At 46.6% G+C, this 18,448-nt stretch overlaps 1 protein-coding gene across 2 annotated transcripts in view; it reads right to left on the reverse strand.

Annotated features, from left to right (window-relative positions):
- Nucleotides 1-3,819: 3,819 nt before the first annotated feature.
- The window catches only part of LDLRAD3 (low density lipoprotein receptor class A domain containing 3), a 258,525-nt gene continuing 243,896 nt past the window's right edge, over nucleotides 3,820-18,448 (reverse strand). For both annotated transcript variants that reach the window (XM_012649579.1, XM_012649578.1), the window contains exons 4-5: nucleotides 5,969-6,314; nucleotides 3,820-4,361 (exon numbers count right to left, since the gene is read on the reverse strand). In XM_012649579.1, the coding sequence (XP_012505033.1) occupies nucleotides 4,124-4,361; nucleotides 5,969-6,314 (584 nt within the window). In that variant the 3' untranslated portion in view covers nucleotides 3,820-4,123. The remainder of the gene's footprint in view (nucleotides 4,362-5,968; nucleotides 6,315-18,448) is intronic.

Raw genomic sequence — 18,448 nt, forward strand, 5'->3', positions numbered from 1 at the left:
TTTTCTTAGCTTTAGATCCATAACCCAATGTGGAAATGATCCTTTAGATCGTTGGCAAACCACAGCCCACAGGCCACATCTAGCCAGCTGCCTGTTTTTATAAATAGTTCTGTTGGAACAGAGCCACACCCATTCATTTATGTATTGTCTATGGCTGCTTTTGTAGTTGCTACAGAGACCATATGGCCACAAAGCCAAATATATTTACTACCTAGCCCTTTATAGAAAGTATGCCAACCCCTGCTCTAGATTAGTGCTTTACAATTGTTTCTTCACCGTAGCATCCATAAAAAAATGGTACTCATAAGATACTCTGACGGATGAGTATCTTCAACAAACCTTTGGAATATGCTGTCTGGGGAGGTCTACTCTAGACCACCAGCGGTAGGACATGACATAGCATAAACTTGGGACACCCCTGCCTGATAGCCCAGTCTCCTTTTTGAGAGAACTGGGGACCAATACATGATCTAAATCCTGATTCTGTGGGTCCTGCATCTGGATTTCCATGTACATTTCAATCTTGGCCAAGGCTGGAGTTATTGCCCCTGTTCATGGGTGGTGGTGGCAGTAGTGGTGGTGACCCGTGGGACATCCTGACTTCACACGCGACTATCGCTGTTGCGTTAGTCAACACGTGACTCTGGAACTAGCCTTATTAGAGTGTAAAGATGGTCCCATCACTGGTGGGGCCAATCTGAGCCCTTTGTGGTTTGAAACTAATGACCAGCACCTGTGTGCAGAAGCAGTACTGCACCCCTGAGTACGCGGTCAGAATCTGTACAGTTATTTCAGCCACTTGTCCTTTTCCCTTGAACAATGCTGTAGCTAAGGTAGAAACAGTCAGCTTCTTTTTTTTTTTTGAGACAGAGTCTCACTCTGTTGCCCTGGTTAGAGTGAGTGCCGTGGAGTCAGCCTAGCTCACAGCAACCTCAAACTCCTGGGCTCAAGTGATCCTCCTACCTCAGCCTCCCGAGTAGCTGGGACTACAAGCATGCACCATCATGCCTGGCTAATTTTTTCTATGTATTTTTAGTTGTCCAATTAATTTCTTTCTATTTTTTTAGTAGAGACAGGTCTCGCTCTTGCTCAGGCTGGTCTCGAACTCCTGAGCTCAAACAATCCGCCCGCCTCTGCCTCCCAGAGTGCTAGGATTACAGGCGTGAGCCACCACGCCCGGCCTAACAGTCAGCTTCTGATACGACTTCCCAGGGCCTGTGATACTAACTTTACCCCTGTATTCCAATCATACTGACTGTAGAATCCTTACGTATCCATCACATTTTGAGGTCCCAACCATCTATCCTTCCTTTTTCTCATTTTATTATGGCATAAACTCGTTGCAGAAGTTAGGACAGAAGTGACTATCCACTCTTTATGTTACTATAGGTCAGATAAGTGGGTCAAGAACCATCCACACAAATAGAAAGAATGAAACTGCAAGTTTATTTGAAAGTATAAAAATTAAAAAACAAAATGAAACCAAGCCTAACCGAAAGACAAAAAGCAACCACACACAACCTTTCCAGTTTACATTAACTTTGAACATCACACATTATTTATTAACCACTTAGCTGCATTTTTTTAAAAATGTCAATTTCAAGGTAGAGAGGGTTGAGTAGAAGGGGATGATAAGCTGGCGATCACAGTGAAACTATTTTAATGCTAAAATAAATGCTGATCTCATTTGAGAAAAGAGAGCAGAGATCATTTTCTGGTTGGCGTAGATTTAAGCAACGTATAAAACAATCTTGGTTAAAATGAGTTAAAAAATATTGCTGGCCACTTACTTGCCATCTTGAATAGGGGAAAAAAAAAAACCCAAAACCCTGCAGCTTTGGTGTCCTATTTATATATTTTCCAAAACGTTCATTAAAAAAATCAAATCTGTAATAAAAATGTCCCTGTGTTTGTTTTAAAAAACAACATTAATAGGCTTCCCTTATCTATGAAAACCATTTGTTTTTCCTAAGATGCCTGGAAGCAGAAAAGCGCGTGAGATTAACTCACTGCACAATTAATTAAAATTAGAATCTTTTCCTCTAAACAACTTCCAGAGCACCAGAAAGAAGCAAGGGCCCATCAAAGGGAGAAATAAAGCCCTTCTGACTCACAGGAGATGAAATGTTCAGCCGGAGTTCCTAACGCATTCTGGCTGCCATCAAAGTTTTTTCTTTATTGGATAACTCAGAAAATAACTCAAGTGCTATTTTAAAAATGAAAGATACAAGCAACTAGGTTCTTTTCCTTTACTTAAAAAAAAAAAAAAAAAAAAAAACCACACACAACAAAAGACCAAGTGGCTAACTTTCCTGTAACAAACTTTGGATTTGGTTAAAAAAAGAAGTCTACAGAACAGGATCATTGAACGGACACTTCACCTCCCTTCCTGCAGGCTGTTTCAATTAGCATCAAACAGGTTACTGAACATTTCTGCGGCTGTGGAAAGAAGCCTTGAATGGGTGACAGCTGCCTGCAGTGGCTCCACCTGGTTCCAGTTTTAGCCCTCATCTGTCAGTGTGGTTTCTTGCCAACGAACGCCTAAGTTTTTGCCCATTCTTCCCTCGGGGAGGTGGGCCCTGTGGCTGGCTGGGCACAGAGAAAGAGGATGCCTAGGGCACACACACAGAAACTACAGGCTGAGGGAGAGATGAGTCCCTCTTTCTGCATCCTTCAAGAACTCGATAAATAATAACCTCAAAGTGCAACAACGCACAAATGTCTGGCACACAGGTTAGTCTGGAGTGACTTGTTATCATGGGGCTCGGCGGGACAAAGGCATGATCTCCTTTTGCATCTTTCTTTGGACCTTGCTAAAGGAAAAACAAAAAAAAGAGACAGCTTTGCTATACACATATAAATAGTCCCTTAACTAGAAGGGAAAAAACAAACACACTGTTTCAAATGCATTTCTAAAAGATATTTTAAAAAATCCAAATGGAAAATCTTGACTCCAAATTGTCTACTGCCCATGTGTCTCAGAGGACAAACTACTGGGATATTAGGACCCTGACCTTGACCCTAACTCTAACCCTGACCCTAATGAGCACCCCTCACCCAGACCCCGGGAAGAGGAGCGTGTGCAGTGCAGGGAGCCAGGAGCTCTCACGTATGTTAGAAACCAGCGTCCTCAAGTCCAAATGCACAGGTAAAACAGACTTGTAAGTGTCAAGAGAACTTCGGAGGCAAATGCTGAAGCTGCATGAACGAGCAAGACGGGCTGGGTGTGGTTTACAGGCACAAGGGGCCAGATCAGATTTTTGGTCGGGGCAAGTCAGGTCCTTATTCCTTGGCTACAGGCAGGTCGGCTGGAAGGGTGACAGTCCAGAAACCAGGGTAGTGACTGTGCAGCCAAGGCTCTTGGCAGCCTGCATTTCAGGAGCTGAGAACGTGAATAAACTCATGGCAGGGCCTCCCTGCCTAATCTGGGATGAGGCTGATGAGATATACTGCTGGAGAAAGCTCTCAAAATGAAGACTCTTGGGCGAAACGCTAAAGTCAGAATCTATCCAGGGTGGACAGTTTCCGAGTCCTTCACAAAACCAAAATGACACCGCTGATTGCTGAAGGGTGTTTCTCATGTCAAAAGTTTTCTTTGGCAACTGCCTCCACTGAAGCGAGGGCAACATACAGGATCGTGTAAGGCGGTGATGGCCTCCTGCTAGGGTCATCCAACCTAAATCCCAAAACGTGATAAGGCAGCAGCCCAGCAGAGAAAGTCTGGTCTGGTGTCTTCTGCCCTTCTGAATATCCAACACAGCACGGAAACACTGCTTTCTGCAAATCTACTTAAATCCCGTTCTATCCAGCTCCCTGCCCAACAGAAACAGAAGAATGACGTGAAATGTGAGGCTGCGATCCTGGGTCTTGAAGGAAGAGTGACCTCCCAGATAAGATGCACAACAGATCATGTCAACAGAAGGGCCAGAAAAATGCCAAGTCACCCTCTAAATCACACCCCTGAAATCTCGGGGAGGAGTGGAATGGAGGGAGAGCTGACACCCCAAACTGTAACTCGAGACACCTTTACAGGGTGCTTGAAGAGCTTCCCATGCACACAGGTTGGTAGAATGGTAACAAGTCAGAGCAGACTGACCCATATGGACTTTGGAAGAACTGGAATTTATACTTCTTCAGTGCCCTGGCTGGGCGCAGAGTCCCTGGGCTCGGCAGTGTCCTCCTGAGGGCCAGGCTGTCCCGGGCTGTGGCCCGTGTCCTCCACGCTCAGGAGGCTGCTGGCTGCCTGGGAGCTGGCACTGTCTGCACTCCCCGACCGGGAGCGGTAAGGGGGCAGGTCCGCTTGGTTCAGAGACTCCGTGTCCGAAGAGTAGGGTGGCGGAGGGAGGTCGTACCACGCGGGCCTGCAATGGGGACAGTGGGTTGGGGTGGCAGGGGCACCAGGGAGGGGAGAGGGAAAAGAACACATCAGAGCCAAGACAAGCCAACTTCAGCCCATTTCTGAGGTGATGCTTCCAGTGAGAAATGGCTGGCCCATGACAACTGGCAGTGCCAGAACCACATCCTCTGGGTGGACCCAGAACGAGGGTGTCACTCAAGTCCCTCAGCTCGACCTGGGTGGTTTGGCGGAGTCGCTGTGCCCCACCAGCCAGAAGCCCCGCGGCCAAGCCGCCAGGCTGTGGTCTCGACTGGGCCTTTGATGGGTACACAGAAGTTGAGGTTCTCACTGAAAGCCAGCTCTTCCTGGCTGCGAACTGGGGTACGTGAGAGGACACCCTCTCAACACCTCAGTCTCTATCTGTAGAATGGGCTTGAAATGAACGTATTTAACAGAAAAGACATTTTAGTTTTTAGCTTTCATCTACTGAAGGCTTCCTGTGAGCTGGGAGCTTTGCCGTGCACCTTCCGTTTGTTACTTTAATGCTCAGAGGTATGCTATGAGGTAGGCTTTGCTTTTATGCCTGTTGTACTGGTGAGGAAACTGAGGCACCGTGACATTAAATGTCTTGCCCAGGATCAGAAATAACCAGTAAGCAGCAATGCCGGTATTTGAACCCAGGCATTCTGTCTCCAGATTCAGCACTTGTAGCCTTACCCTGCCCCGGGTGGTGCAAATGGAGAGGTTAGCAGTGGGGACTCTCAGGTGAGGGAGGTCCTGCATCCCGACACTTATCTGCAGAGAGATCCTTAAGTGCCACCCGCTCCGTGACCTCTGAAGCTTTGTTCATCTTCGGTGAGGAGGAAAAATGAAGATTAAATCATACAAGAGCTGCCACTGGAGAGGGTCCAAGCAAGAGCCCAGTCACCCTGGGAACACGGCCTGCAAAATGCCTATCGCCAAACACAGTTTGCATCCTGGGCTCAGGGAAGGAGGGACACAGGCAGGCTCTGAGTCCACTAACTGCTTCGGCTACAGAACTCTGCTTTTTGGCTTTATATTTTGGGGTTTTTTGTATAATTCCATTTGTAAAGAGGGCTCTACTGCTTAAAAAAAGCCCGAGAGTGCTCTATTCCACCTTCTTTATTTTATAGATGAAGCCAAGCAACGTTAAGGAACTTATTTATTCTCTCATTCATTTATCCATTCATTCAACAGATATTAACCAGACCTCTCATCTGTACTGAGCACTGTTCTGTGGTGGCAGGTGGGGCCCAGAGCTAGTCAGTGGCCTGAACATGTACTGGTGTGGCATTCCCAGGAGGAGCAGGCCTCTGAGTCGGCCAGGATCCTGTCTGTCCTCAGACAAGTGACTTAACACCCCAGAGCCTCAGTTTCCTCATCTGTAAAATTGAGGCAAATATAGAACCTCTCTCAGTAGGTGACTGAGAGGATTAAATGAGATGATACAAGGGGAGCATTTTTGCAAGGATTCCATAAATGTCAGATGCTGCTACTGCCCACAGCAGCTGAACCAGGCTGTTGGCAACACCTAGGACCCCCGGCATGTGCACATATTCTCCCCGCATTACACGACCTCCCTCCCCTCGATCTCTTCCACCCAGCACGCACCTTTGGTCCAGCAGGGCCTCAGAGTAGGAGGGCGGGGAGCCTACTTCTGACGCATTCTGCTCGGCCTGGCTGGCCACATATTGGATGCCATTGTTGACGTTGTAGGTGACGTTGCAGTGGTGGGGGTGGTCTAGGACCACCAGGCGGGAGAGCAGCACAGGGTGCTGGAGCCGGTGCACAGGCAGGGTCATGAGGTTGTTCCGCTTTCGCTGGTGGTGCAAGACCAGAGCCAGCAGGGCCACCACCAGCACGAAGATGACGGAGCTGCCGATGATGGCGTAAGTGATGCTGGGGTAGTACACGAGCTGGTTCTCTGAAGTCACAAACACCTGTCCGCTGCCTGGTTCTGAGAAACCCGGACAGAAGAGAGGAAAAGAGAAAGGGTTACCAGTCTGGCTCCCTTTGTGTCTTCAAGCCAGCCCCAGGATTGCATGCAAATATTCATGACGACACAATTCTAATACCCGAAAAGTGGAAACCACCCAAATGTCCAGCGACTGGTGAATGCATAAACAAAATGAGGTAGATCCATACAATGGAGTATTACTCGGCCATAAAAAGTAACAAATACGGATACATGCTACAACATGGATAAACCTCAAAAACATTAGGCAGTAAAATAAGCCAGGCACAAAAGATCACATATCGTATGATCCCATTTATATGAAATGTCCGGGAAAGGCACATTTATAGAGGCAGAAGGTAGATTAGTGGTTGCCTGGGGCTAGAGAGAGAATGGGATTAACTGTGAATGGGTATGAGGGATCTCGTCGGGGTGATGGGAATGTTCTAAAACTGGATTATGGTGATGGTTGTACAAACTGCTAAATTTATGAAAAATCATTGAAATGCACACTTTAAACGGGCAAATTTTATGTAATGCAAATGGTACCTCGATAAAGCTGTTTCAAAAAGTCAGCCCCAGGAAATGTCACTCCCCAGGAATAGGAGCGTTCTTGTGGCATTTATAATACAATACACCTGAGGAAGACAGGTGGGTGCCTTCGGGGCTCCTCATGTGTGTAGAGCATCTATTTTACACCAGGCCCCCACGTGCAGCTTTTGAGAGATCAGCACAGCACGGGCTAACGGCGTGGACCCTGCAGCCACCCCAGATTCAAATCCCAGCCCCTCAATATATGGGTTGTGCCCTTTGGAAAGTGCCACCCTTTTCCAAAATGGAGCAGTGATAGTCCTCAGCACTCCGGGTGTCTGCGAATATCAATGTGTCAATAATCACCAAGCATTCAGGACAACAGCTGACACACTGTGCCATGTAAGTGTGTGTTCAACATATGCAAATAAGTGCTTTATTGTCACATCTCCTTGACCCATAACACCTCCATGAAGTAGGCATTGTAACCCCCCCTTTTTTTTATGTATGTATATACTCATCCCTTCCTCCCCGCTCCCACCTGCCTGATGCCCGGTAAATGTTATTCCTATATGTGCACTTAGGTGTTGATCAGTGAAAAGATATGCAAATCAAAACCACAATGAGATATCACTTATCTCCAGTGAGACTGCCCTTTATCAAAAAGTCCCAAAACAATAAATGTTGGCGTGGATGCGGAGAGATAGGAACACTCATGTTGGTGGGACTGCAAACTAGTGCACCCTCTGTGGAAAGCAATATGGAGATACCTTAAAGAGATACAAGTAGAATTACCATTTGATCCAGCAATCCCATTACTGGGCATCTACCCAAAAGAACAAAAGTGGCTCTATGAAAAAGACACCTGCACCCAAATGTTTATAGCAGCACAATTCACAATTGCAAAGACGTGGAAACAACCCAAGTGTCCATCAATACATGAGTGGATTAATAAAATGTGGTATATGTATACCATGGAGTACTATTCAGCTTTAAGAAACAACGCATTCTACTAAGTGAGGTATCCCAAGAATGGAAAGACAAGCACCACATGTACTCACCATCAAATTGGTATTAACTGATCAACATATAAATGCACATATAAGAATAACATCTATTGGATGTTGGGCAGGGGGGGAGGGGGGAGGAGGGAGGAGGGGACGGGTATTTGCATACACAAAGAGTGCAATGCGCACCACCCGAAGGATGGACATATTTGAAACTCGGACTTAGCGGGGGAGAGGGGGCAAGGGCAACATACGTAACCTAAACATCTGTACCCCCATAACATACTGAAATGAAAAAAAAAAAAAGTCCCCAAACAACAAATGTTGGCGTGGACGCGGAGAGATAGGAACACTCGTACACTGCTGGTGGGACTGCAAACTAGTGCAACCTTGGTGGAAAGCAACATGGAGATACTTTAAAGAATTCCCCCCTTTTAACATGAGGAAAATGAAGCTCAGAGAGGTCGGTTCCCCTGACCGAAGTCACACAAGTTTCTGGAGCTGTGTGTGACTTGAGCCTGGGGGTCTGACTTCAGCGCTTTGCCCCAACACTCTGCTCTACAGCACCCCAGCAAGACCTGTCAGGCAACCTGCAGGCATTTCCTCAGAGGTCCTAGGGTGAAAGTCTGGTACACGTGCCACCCCTGCGGCTTGCTAACATTGTCCTCCCCACATGTGCTAATGGGCCGCACATCAAATACTCAGGTAAGGAGCTTTCTGGTCAGTAGGACACACCTGGCAACCACGGTAAGGTCTAGGTGGGCACAGGAAACTAGACTGGCCCCTTTACAGAAACCTGGGGACCCCTCGTCTTTGTGGAGGAACTAGAACTATCCACTGTGCGGCCTTAGCTGGAAGAATAATCTAAATGCAACCACGTGTGCAAATCTGGTGACCACAACCCTGTGTTTGTTCCACCTGTGAAGCAGTGAGGTTTCAGTGGGTCCCCAGGGACCAAATGTAGACATAAAGTAGCAGCAGCAGCAGCAGCAACCACTGGTGGCTCATGTCCTCTGCCCTGGCACAGGGTGAGTGCTTTACTCCATCCCTTATCACTAGCGGCGCAGCTGTTTCCTTCGTCCCCAGAGTGTAGCATGTGCCTGGTACATAGTAGGCACTCAATAAATGCCTACACCTCCATGAAAAAAAATCTGTTTATTTGCCCTGGTGAAGTAGGCACTATCATTATTCCTAGTGTTCAGAGGAGCAAATTGACTCAAAGAGGTGAATTATTAATAACTGTCTAAAGCCACATATGAAGTAAGGAGAGGAGCCAGGAAATCTCTCCTTCAAAAACCCACAAGGTGCGAAACACACTAACTTCTTTCCCGACTCCCCGAATCATCCCAATCAGAGACAAGCGAAGACCTTCCCCCTCCAGCTCCTGGCTCTATGTGTTAAATTTTCTTTCTAGCCACACCCAAACGTGGACTAAAAGCTACAGAAGATGCTCCAAATCCCTGGTAGTCTTTGTTTCAGTGACTCATCTGTACAGAAAGAAAGAAACACGAATCCAATCGAAAGGGAGAATCATGCTGCAGAATGGTTAAGGGAGGGGGGCGGTTTTGGATTTTCCTGAAGACAATAAGCTGTCACTCAGGGATTCTGCTGGAGCGCTGTCTGCTCTCAGCTTAAATAATTAAAAGCTGGGTGGGGGCTTGTGTGTGTATGTTGCAGAATTCAGGCTTCAACTAAAATACCTTCACTGTGTTATCTCGCACACAGAGCCGCAGAGTCACGGAGCCTTGAGGGCGAATCCTGAAACCATCACTTCTAGCCGTTTGAGCTCAAGCGAGTTATGTAACTTGTATGAGCCTCAGCTTCCTCGTCTGTGAAATGGCGGTGGTGCTGGGTAAACAGCAGCACCCGTATCTCCTGGATCACTGGGAGGGTGAGGCACAGGAGACACACAAGTGCCAAGCACAGTGCCTGCCAAGGGTTTGCACTCAGTAATGCTGGCTCTTTTTTTTTTTTTTTTAATTATTATGATAAAATACACGTAACATAAAATTCACCATTTTAACCATTTTTAAGCACAGTTCAGAGGCAGTAAGTGCGCGTGCACTGCTGTGCAACCATCACCACTGTCCATCTCCAGAACTTGTCATCATCCCTCACCAGTTCATGCTGGTTCTCGGTGTTCGCACTCTTGCCATCGTCCCCACCAACTTTTCCGGACCAGCGGTCGAAGCTGGGGGAGCCACCTTTTGGAGAATGGGGGAGAAGACAAGGATCGCCTGAGTTCCACTCCAGTGAGATGTGTTTCTTAAAGGAGGAAAGCGGGTAGATTTTCACAGAGGAAACAAATGGTCCAGAGATGTTAAAACGCTGACTTCTATGTAAACACTTGCGGTTTTAAGAAGATGGGTGGGAGCCCTTTAAAATGCACAGAATATAAAATGTCTGTGCACCTCAACGGTCTCACTCATGTCTCAGAAAGCAGGCTCTTCCCTTCAGACAGGCTCACTCTGGCAGGCGAGATGCAGCGATCACATTTGCTTGAGAAATTATGATGTTGCATAACTCGGTGGTGCCTGGTCTCGTTTTTGCTCTGTGTGTAAAATGTCATCTTGTATTAATTCATTAACTAGGCCCACTTTTCTTAAGAGCTTAATGAGCCCTCTGGCCAAATGACTAATATCAGAGTTGCCTGGGACCTAAGTTCCAAGTGCATAATCCACGGATAATGAAGTTTCCATTTATTCTGGCCGTCCCCCAAGCTAATGCCCCCTGCTCCACTGTCAAGCATCTTGAGTTCCTGTCCTGTGTTTGCCACTTCTCCTGCATTAATTTCAGGCAATCTGGTTACTACCCAGAGACCACGATACTGACAAAACTGCCGGTGGCTCCCTGGTCGCTGAGCTCTGCGCAACTCCAGGGGTGTCCTTTGCCTCAAAGTCATCACGCATTTGTTTAGTTATCACGACAGTTGTCTAGCAGATGGCAGCCAAGTGTCTTGAGGGGGAGTGCCTTTTATTAATTCACCCAGAGGTGCTGTCTGGACTGGCAGAAGCACTAAAGCAGCTGACACTTGTGACTTGGTGGTGTTTTTTTTTTTGCTTCCAAAAAAAATCTCCCCCTTCAGATGCAAATTAAATTTCCTACCGGATACCATTTTTTGCCTATCCGATTGGCAAAGGCAAAGTTTGATCTCCTATTTTGCTGACCATGTCTTGGGCAAACAGGTATGTTTGTGCATGGTATATATATATATGTTCAGGCATGGCTAGTGGGAGGGCAAATTGGTAACAAACCCAGGGTGGTGGTGGGGGGGGTTAACGATATATATTAAAATAAAAAAATGTACACATTCTTTGACACAACGATACCTCTCTTAAGAGTAACAGATATGCTCACACATATGAGAAATGAGTTTTTAATATGAGCATTCATGGAATTATTGTTTGGAACAGCAAAATGTATCAGAAACAATCCAAATGTCTATCAATTGCAGCCTGGCTAAATAAATTATGGCGTATCCATACAATACCACACATACTTAAAAAATTAAGGCAGCTCTACATATAGTGATTTGGAACAATCTGAAAGATATATTGATAAGAGGAAAAAAAGCCGGGTTAGTTTATAAGAGAACATATACAATATTTCTGGAAGATTCCATACCCAGTTCAGTTGCTTAGTTGTTTCCTTTCCTTCTCTCTCTGTAGATGTGGGGCTCCTGGGGGCTCAGGCCTCACTGTCCCATACTCGCTAGAAGACCCCTTACTGACTGGTGATTCCCTGAGGACGGCTCTTCAGGCCTCCAGCCTGACCTCTTGAGTCCAGAATTCCTGTTCTGGAATATTCACTGCCCCTCAAACTGACTCCTCCTAACCCTTTGGAAAAAATCCTGCATGCCTTTTTTTAAAAAAAAGTTTATTTTTCTCCAGATTAAATATTTTAAAAGTCAGGTTTATTGGGGTATAACTTACACACAATAAAATTTGCCCTTTAAAAATGTACCGTTAGATGAATTTTGACAAAGTGAAACAGTTGCATGGCCACCTCCTCAATCAAGATGTAGAACCTCTCCACCGTCCACAAAGGTTCTTTTGTGCTCACTACCAGTCACTGGAAACCACTGGTCTGTTTTCTGTCCAAATGGCTTCACTTTTTCCAGAAAGTCATATAAGTGGAAACATACAGTATGCAGCTTATTGTGTCTGGCTTCTTTCACTTAGCACACTGCTTCTGAGATTCCTCTGAGTTTCTTCGAGTGTTAATATTTTATTCCTTTTTATCTCTGAGTAGTATTCAGTTTCAGTATTCAGTATTCAGTTACACGGATGTATCACAATATGTTCATCAATTCACAGGCTGAGGGAGGAAGGTACTGAGCTGTTTCCAGTTTCAGGAATACAGATCTTTGTGCTGACGTATATTTTCATATTTCTCGGGCATACCTAGGATTGAGATTTCTGGGTCATATGGGAAGTGCATCTTAAATTCAGAAGAAACTGTCCCACTGTTCTCCAAAGTCACTACAACATTTTGCACCCCCACCGGCAGCAACATATGAGAGGCTCAGTTGCCCTGCATCCTTGTCAGCACTTAGTAATAGCTGTCTTTTTTAATTTTAGTCATCCTAACAGGGAGAGGTATGTCATTGAGGTTTTAATTAGCAATTCCTAATGACTTTGAGTATACGTTCATGTGCTGATTTGCCACTGCATATCTTCTTTGATAAAGGTTTATTCAAATCTTTTGCCCATTTCAAAAAACTGGACTGTTTGACCAGTAAGAGTACTCTGTATGTTCTGGGACACAAGTCCTTCATCACAAATGTGTTTTGCAAATATTTTCTCCCAGCATGTGGTTTGTATTTTCATTTTCTTTACAGCGTCTTTTCAAAGAGTAGTTTAAAAAATTTTTTTTATGAAGTCCTTTGCATCAATTCTTTCTTAATGGTTTGTGGTGGGGTTTTTTTGTATTCTATTTAAAGAATCCCCCCTAAATCTTTGCTTAGAAGAAGTTTTATAGCTTTAGCTCCTACATTTATGTCTATGACCCACTAGAAGTTAATTTTTGTTTATGGTACAAGGTAAAAGTCAAGTTTTTTTTAAAATCTCTTCATTTAGACATCCAATTTTTCCAGCACCATTTGTTGAAAAGGCTATCCTTTCCTGCTTAATTACCTTGGCACCTTTGTTGAAACCAGTTGACCATCCAAGTCTGTGTCTATTTCTAGACTCTCTATTCTGTCCGATTGGGCTATATACCTATGTTAGTGTGTTGGTAACTATAGCTTTATAGTTAAGTCTCAAAAGCAGGCAGTGTGAGTCCTGCATGCCTTTTCCCCCCAATTTTCCAAATTGAACTTTATTTTTGATTATAAAATTCCATGCTAATTATTAAAAATAAAGTAATATAGAAATATTCCAGGAAGACAAAATGCCCCCCACCCCCAAACCTACTAGAATTCCACTAGATAAAAACACAGTTCACAGTTTGGTGTAGACTGGGAGTTGGCAAATTTTTCCTCTCAAGGGCCAGATAGTAAATATTTTGTGCTCTGTGGGCTACACAGTAGCATAAAAATGATAACAGACAATATGTTCATGACCAAGTGTGGTCGTATCCCAATTAAACTTTATTTTCAAAAACAGGCAGCAGGGTCATATTTGGCCCACTGGCCACAGTTTGCTGACGCAGGGGGTAGATCTTTCAAAACTATTCTCTGTGCACGCACACACACTTTTCTTCACGCTATACAGATGTTTTGGCATGTGCGTGTCTCTCCTCGTTACCCCTCATTACCCACACCTTTGTTAAAAAGTGGCTGTGTATCGTCCCACTGTACAGATACATCGCAATTTACTTAACCAGCTCTCCACTGACGTATATTTAGTTTGCTTCCTTTTTCATTACAAACAATGCTATGACGATAATCAGGCAGACAATCAGACCCGTCAGGACCATGAAGGGTGGCCCTCTCGGTCACTGATGCAATGATTTCTTAGGACAGATCCTGAGATGCTGGATGCTTCCCTGGCCATCTGGTCTCCTGGGTTTGAACACTCAGGGTTGTCTTGAACCCTCTCCTTTTCTCTGTCCACACCAAGCAACTAAGTGTGGTCAATTTCTGCTGTGCAGTGTTTCTCCAGCCTCCGCGCCTCATGTCCACGCTCATGGCCGCACCCAGGCCCAGGCCAGGAAGAGAAACCTCCTTGCGAGTAGTACTGCCTTTGGCCTCTTTGAATTCCAATCTCTCTGCAGTGCTCCCACCAGTCCCAACACTACCCAGGGCTGTGTCACTGTGTAATTCTTGTAAAATTCTTCAGCTTGAGGACCCTCAACGGCGCCCACCCCCCCACCTCGGCCAGATGTTCACAGACTACAGTCTTCCCTGTGCTTAGCTTCCCAGCACCGACCCCCAGAAGGTGTAGGGAGAAGTCCAGAGTTGGAATGAGGAACACTCTTTGCCTTGTGACATGTCCCCATTCCCGATTTGAACTAAATAATAATAACAAATAATACTAACAACCACCACTACCATATTAGCTTTGAACTTGAAAACAAAAGTAATAATAATATCATCATCATAACTACCCCAGCAGCTCTTACTCTATTCTTGCCAACATCTTACGTGTCTTATACATTTTAACTCTTTACACCACCTGCAGTCAGTTGAATGGCATTCCTTCAAAAGATATGTCCACCCAGACACTCAGAATGTGACCTTATTTGGAAGGCCACATTCTGAATTAGAGTGGGCTTTAGATCCAATGGTGAGCGTCCTTATGAGGGACAGAAAAGGAAAAGACACAGAGACAGACGAGGGAGACGGCCGCGTGCAGTTGAAGGCGGAGACTGGAATCACGCAGCTCCCAGCCAAGGAACACTGAGAATTGCAGGTGGCCCCGGAAGTTATGGGAAAGGCAGGGAACAGATGCTCTCAGAGCCCCCAGAAAGAGCAAACCCTGCCAGTACCTTGATTTTGGACTTCCAGCCTCCAGAACTGTGAAAGAATAAATTTCTGTTGTTTTAAAACCACCAAGTTTGTGGTCATTTGTTTTGGAAGCTCTAGCAAAGTAATACGCCATCCTATGAAATAGATCATTTTACAGATGAGGAGATGGGGAGATGGGGAGGTTGAGAAGCTTGCTGGAGAATTCCCTACGCCTGAGAAATTGTTAGTAGCTATTATTAGAGCTAGCTGGTAGACGAACCCCGCAGTCTGGTTCCAGAGTCTGTGCTGCTAACCCACGACTTCACCGCACTTTTCAGACGCGGCCATCTCACCATTAAGAGAAGCTCTTGCTGGGCAAAGGCCCCCTTCAGAACCAACTGCAATCTTGCAAATACAACAGGTACTCCACGAGTATTTTCTGATATCTGTATGCTAACTTTGAAATACGGTAACACAATTCACAACCTCCTCAAACCTACAGGAAGGAAAACAGTGAAGAAGAAAATGAGGAAAACCCTGAAGCTGGGGAGTGAATACCAGACCTCCTGCTTCTAATCCTTCTTTGATAGGCACGACTTCATTTCATCCTTACAACAATCCCGCGAAGTGTGCCATTTTATTGTCTCAATGTTACAGATGAAGAAACTGAAGCTCAGAGAGGTTAAGTAACTTACTCAAGGTCACAGAGCAAACAAGTGGCTCAACTAGTCTTTGGGTGCAGGAGTCTGATGTCAGAAGCATCACTCTGTCCGAAGTACTTCTCCCTCTCCTGCTTTCATTTCTGCTGTCCGCCTGTCATCTCACCACACTGCTCTTGCAAGGGGGTCTCTCTCCAGTAACTTCAGTGGAGTCTTAACCCTAGACTCAGATCAATACACTGGAAGTGTTTCCTGTGGGATGGCAAGAGGTATTTCATGACAAAGGGTACTTTGGTCAAACAGGTGTGAGAACAGCCGGACTGGAAAAATTAAACCATTTTCTTTGTAGCTGTTTAGAGTCAGGTTCAGGAGCCAAACTGTCTAGATTGAAACCTCAGCTGTGTCACTTACTAGCTGTGTGAACTAGGACAAGTTCCTTTGCCTCTCTGTGCCTCAAAACCCTCATCCTTAAAATAGGATAAGAGAACTCACTTTACAGGGTTGTTTTGTGGATAAAAAGAGAAAATATATGTAAAAGTGTTTAAAGTGGTATCTGGCACAGAGTAAGTCGTACTCAACAAACCTTAGTTGTTATTAACAGCTATTATTACAGGACTTCTCAGAGCCTTTACTAGGCAAATGCCCATTGCGACACTTCACTGGAGGATGTGGTTATTTCATCAACCTCAGTGCTATGCTACAAAGGATGTAACACACATCGTATTCCAAATAAGCACATTCTCCACATTCTAGAAGTTGTCTTTTCATAAAACACATAGGGGTATCCCTGGCCCCTGGGCACAGTGTTGGAGGAAGCTCTGTGGTTGCAGCTGCCAATGGAAGAGGCTGAGAAGAAACTATCTCGGCCCCCAGCCTCACCCCCGCTCTGTGCTGCAGCAAGGCCCACGCTCTGGGCCACGCCAGTTATGGTTCCGTGTCACCATCATCGACAAAGACGACCAGCACTGGAGCAGCTCCTGAGTGTGAAATGGGAGATGCCACGCGCGAGGGTTGTACGACACCTTGTCGTCCCGGACATTCGTCAAAAACCAAGCAGGCAGGCGCTGATGCTGTTGAAATTCACAAGGAGCCTAAAGGCTGCCCTGGTTCCGCTCTCGGATCTGCGAGTGCGTCATGGCCCCTGCATAATCAGTTCATCGGTGCTACTTCTGCCTGTGAAACCTCATTACCCGGGGAAATGCTGAGTGCGCACACTTGGAGCTTCCGAGTGCAGAAAACTTTCTGAATAATTTAGGGGAATGGGCTGATAACAGGAGCTTTATGAGTGGGGCTCCCAAGGGGGAGCTTTATTGACCATGAACAAATTCTCGGCTTGAGATTTTAGATCTGGACACGACGACGACCCCGGGCTCCAGTGCCCCGAGGGCAGGGCCGTTCACTGTGCACACACTGGGCTCTTATTTTCCGGACACTGGGTTCTTGTGCTCCAGTTCCAGTGTGGGCAGGACAAGGACGCCTGAAAGGGGAGCACAAGAGACATCTGACGCCATCTGGGATCTGCACAGCAGGCCCAGCTCGACCCCCAGTCCTAGTGCCCGGGCCTCGCATCCTCCCTGGTCCCAGCCACTGTCCCCTCCGCCCCGCCCCACTCTGGCTCTCTCCAGCTGCTTTTCCACATATCTGTAGGTGCTCCTTCTGAAATATAAATTCCTCTGTTCCTGAAAGCGCTCCAGCTCAGAGCCCTCCTGCGGCTTCCCGCGACTCAGTATGAAGTCCACAGTCCTTACTGCACCCTCCAGGCCCTAAATATCTCGTCCCTGTTACTGCGCTGACCTCTGCTCCTGCACACCCTGGCTCTGCTGCAGATCCACTGGCCTCCTCGGTGTGGTTCTGGAACATGCCAAGCACCCGCCTGCTAGGGGGCCTTTGCCTCTGCTGTGCTCTGTGCTCAGCACGGCCTCCCGGGTACCTGCATCTCTCACACCTTATTCCATTCAAGGCTCTGCTCCTTCCTGGGCCTCCCCCACCACTCTCCATCCTACACCTTATCTGCCTTCACAGCACTTGTCGCTGCCTGTCATTGTGCATTGTACTGGTATTTCATTGTCTCTCTTTCCTCCTGGAAGGGAACTCCCTGAGGGCAGAGCAGAATTCTGCTTGCTCATCTGCTGTGTCCCCAAAGCTCCAAACGGTAGAAATTTGCTAGGGGAAGTGGGCAGAGGGTCTCTGACCCTGCGGCCCTGTGAAGTCCCGGCAACGTGCATCTTTCCTAAGACTAAATGCCTTAGGCACCAAGCGCCTCATGGCCATTAATTCATTTAGCCTCACAGGTGAGAAAGCAAAAGTCCCAGAGAAGTAAGGTCACTTGCCCCAGGTCACACAGCCAGGAAGCGACAGAGCTGAGACTTGGGCCCAGGTCAGTGAGGTAACACAAGGTATAAAGACAGGTCCTAGTGTCGTGGCAATCTGTTTTGGGGAATGTACAATAAAACCACCCCTGGGGATGAAATATTCATACTATTATTGATGGGCACTGGCTGAGCTCAGCTATAAAGAAGACACATGTTTGTTGTACAAAAACACGGTCCCAAATCCTTCTAGGATCTTCCTTCTCACAAATTAGGTGGGAGCCATGTAACCGTCGCCCAGAATCCTCTAGAGATCCGCCACCTCGCAGGGCTGGGGGTGAGGAGCCAGTGTGTGCAGGCTCCTCTCTCGAAGTGGCCGACATGGTGCCTTGGCTTAACCTGCAGACTGGACCTGGCTCTGCCTCCTGCTCACAGCCCTTCCAGAAGTTTCTACCTGCCAAGGGTCCAGTCCCCACCCCTCAAGATGAAGCTCAGAGCTCTTCACCACGGGGACCCTTCTTCCTCCAGGCTCCTCTCTCCTGCCTCCTTTTCCAGCTGCTCCCCAGTGAGCTGGCCACACCATCTTGCCTGCCTCACGCCCAGTGCCTGTGAGCGCTGGGCCCCACAGCCTCCTGGTCTAAAGGAGGCGACTGAAAGGGTTTAGTGATGGGACAGCAGGATTAAAATCGGGACTGTAACATCAGGATTAAAAACCTGTAGCCAGGCCGGGTGCGGTGGCTCA

Source organism: Propithecus coquereli, unplaced genomic scaffold (assembly GCF_000956105.1).
Source record: "Propithecus coquereli isolate 6110/MARCELLA unplaced genomic scaffold, Pcoq_1.0 Scaffold30, whole genome shotgun sequence".
Lineage (NCBI taxonomy): Eukaryota > Metazoa > Chordata > Mammalia > Primates > Indriidae > Propithecus > Propithecus coquereli.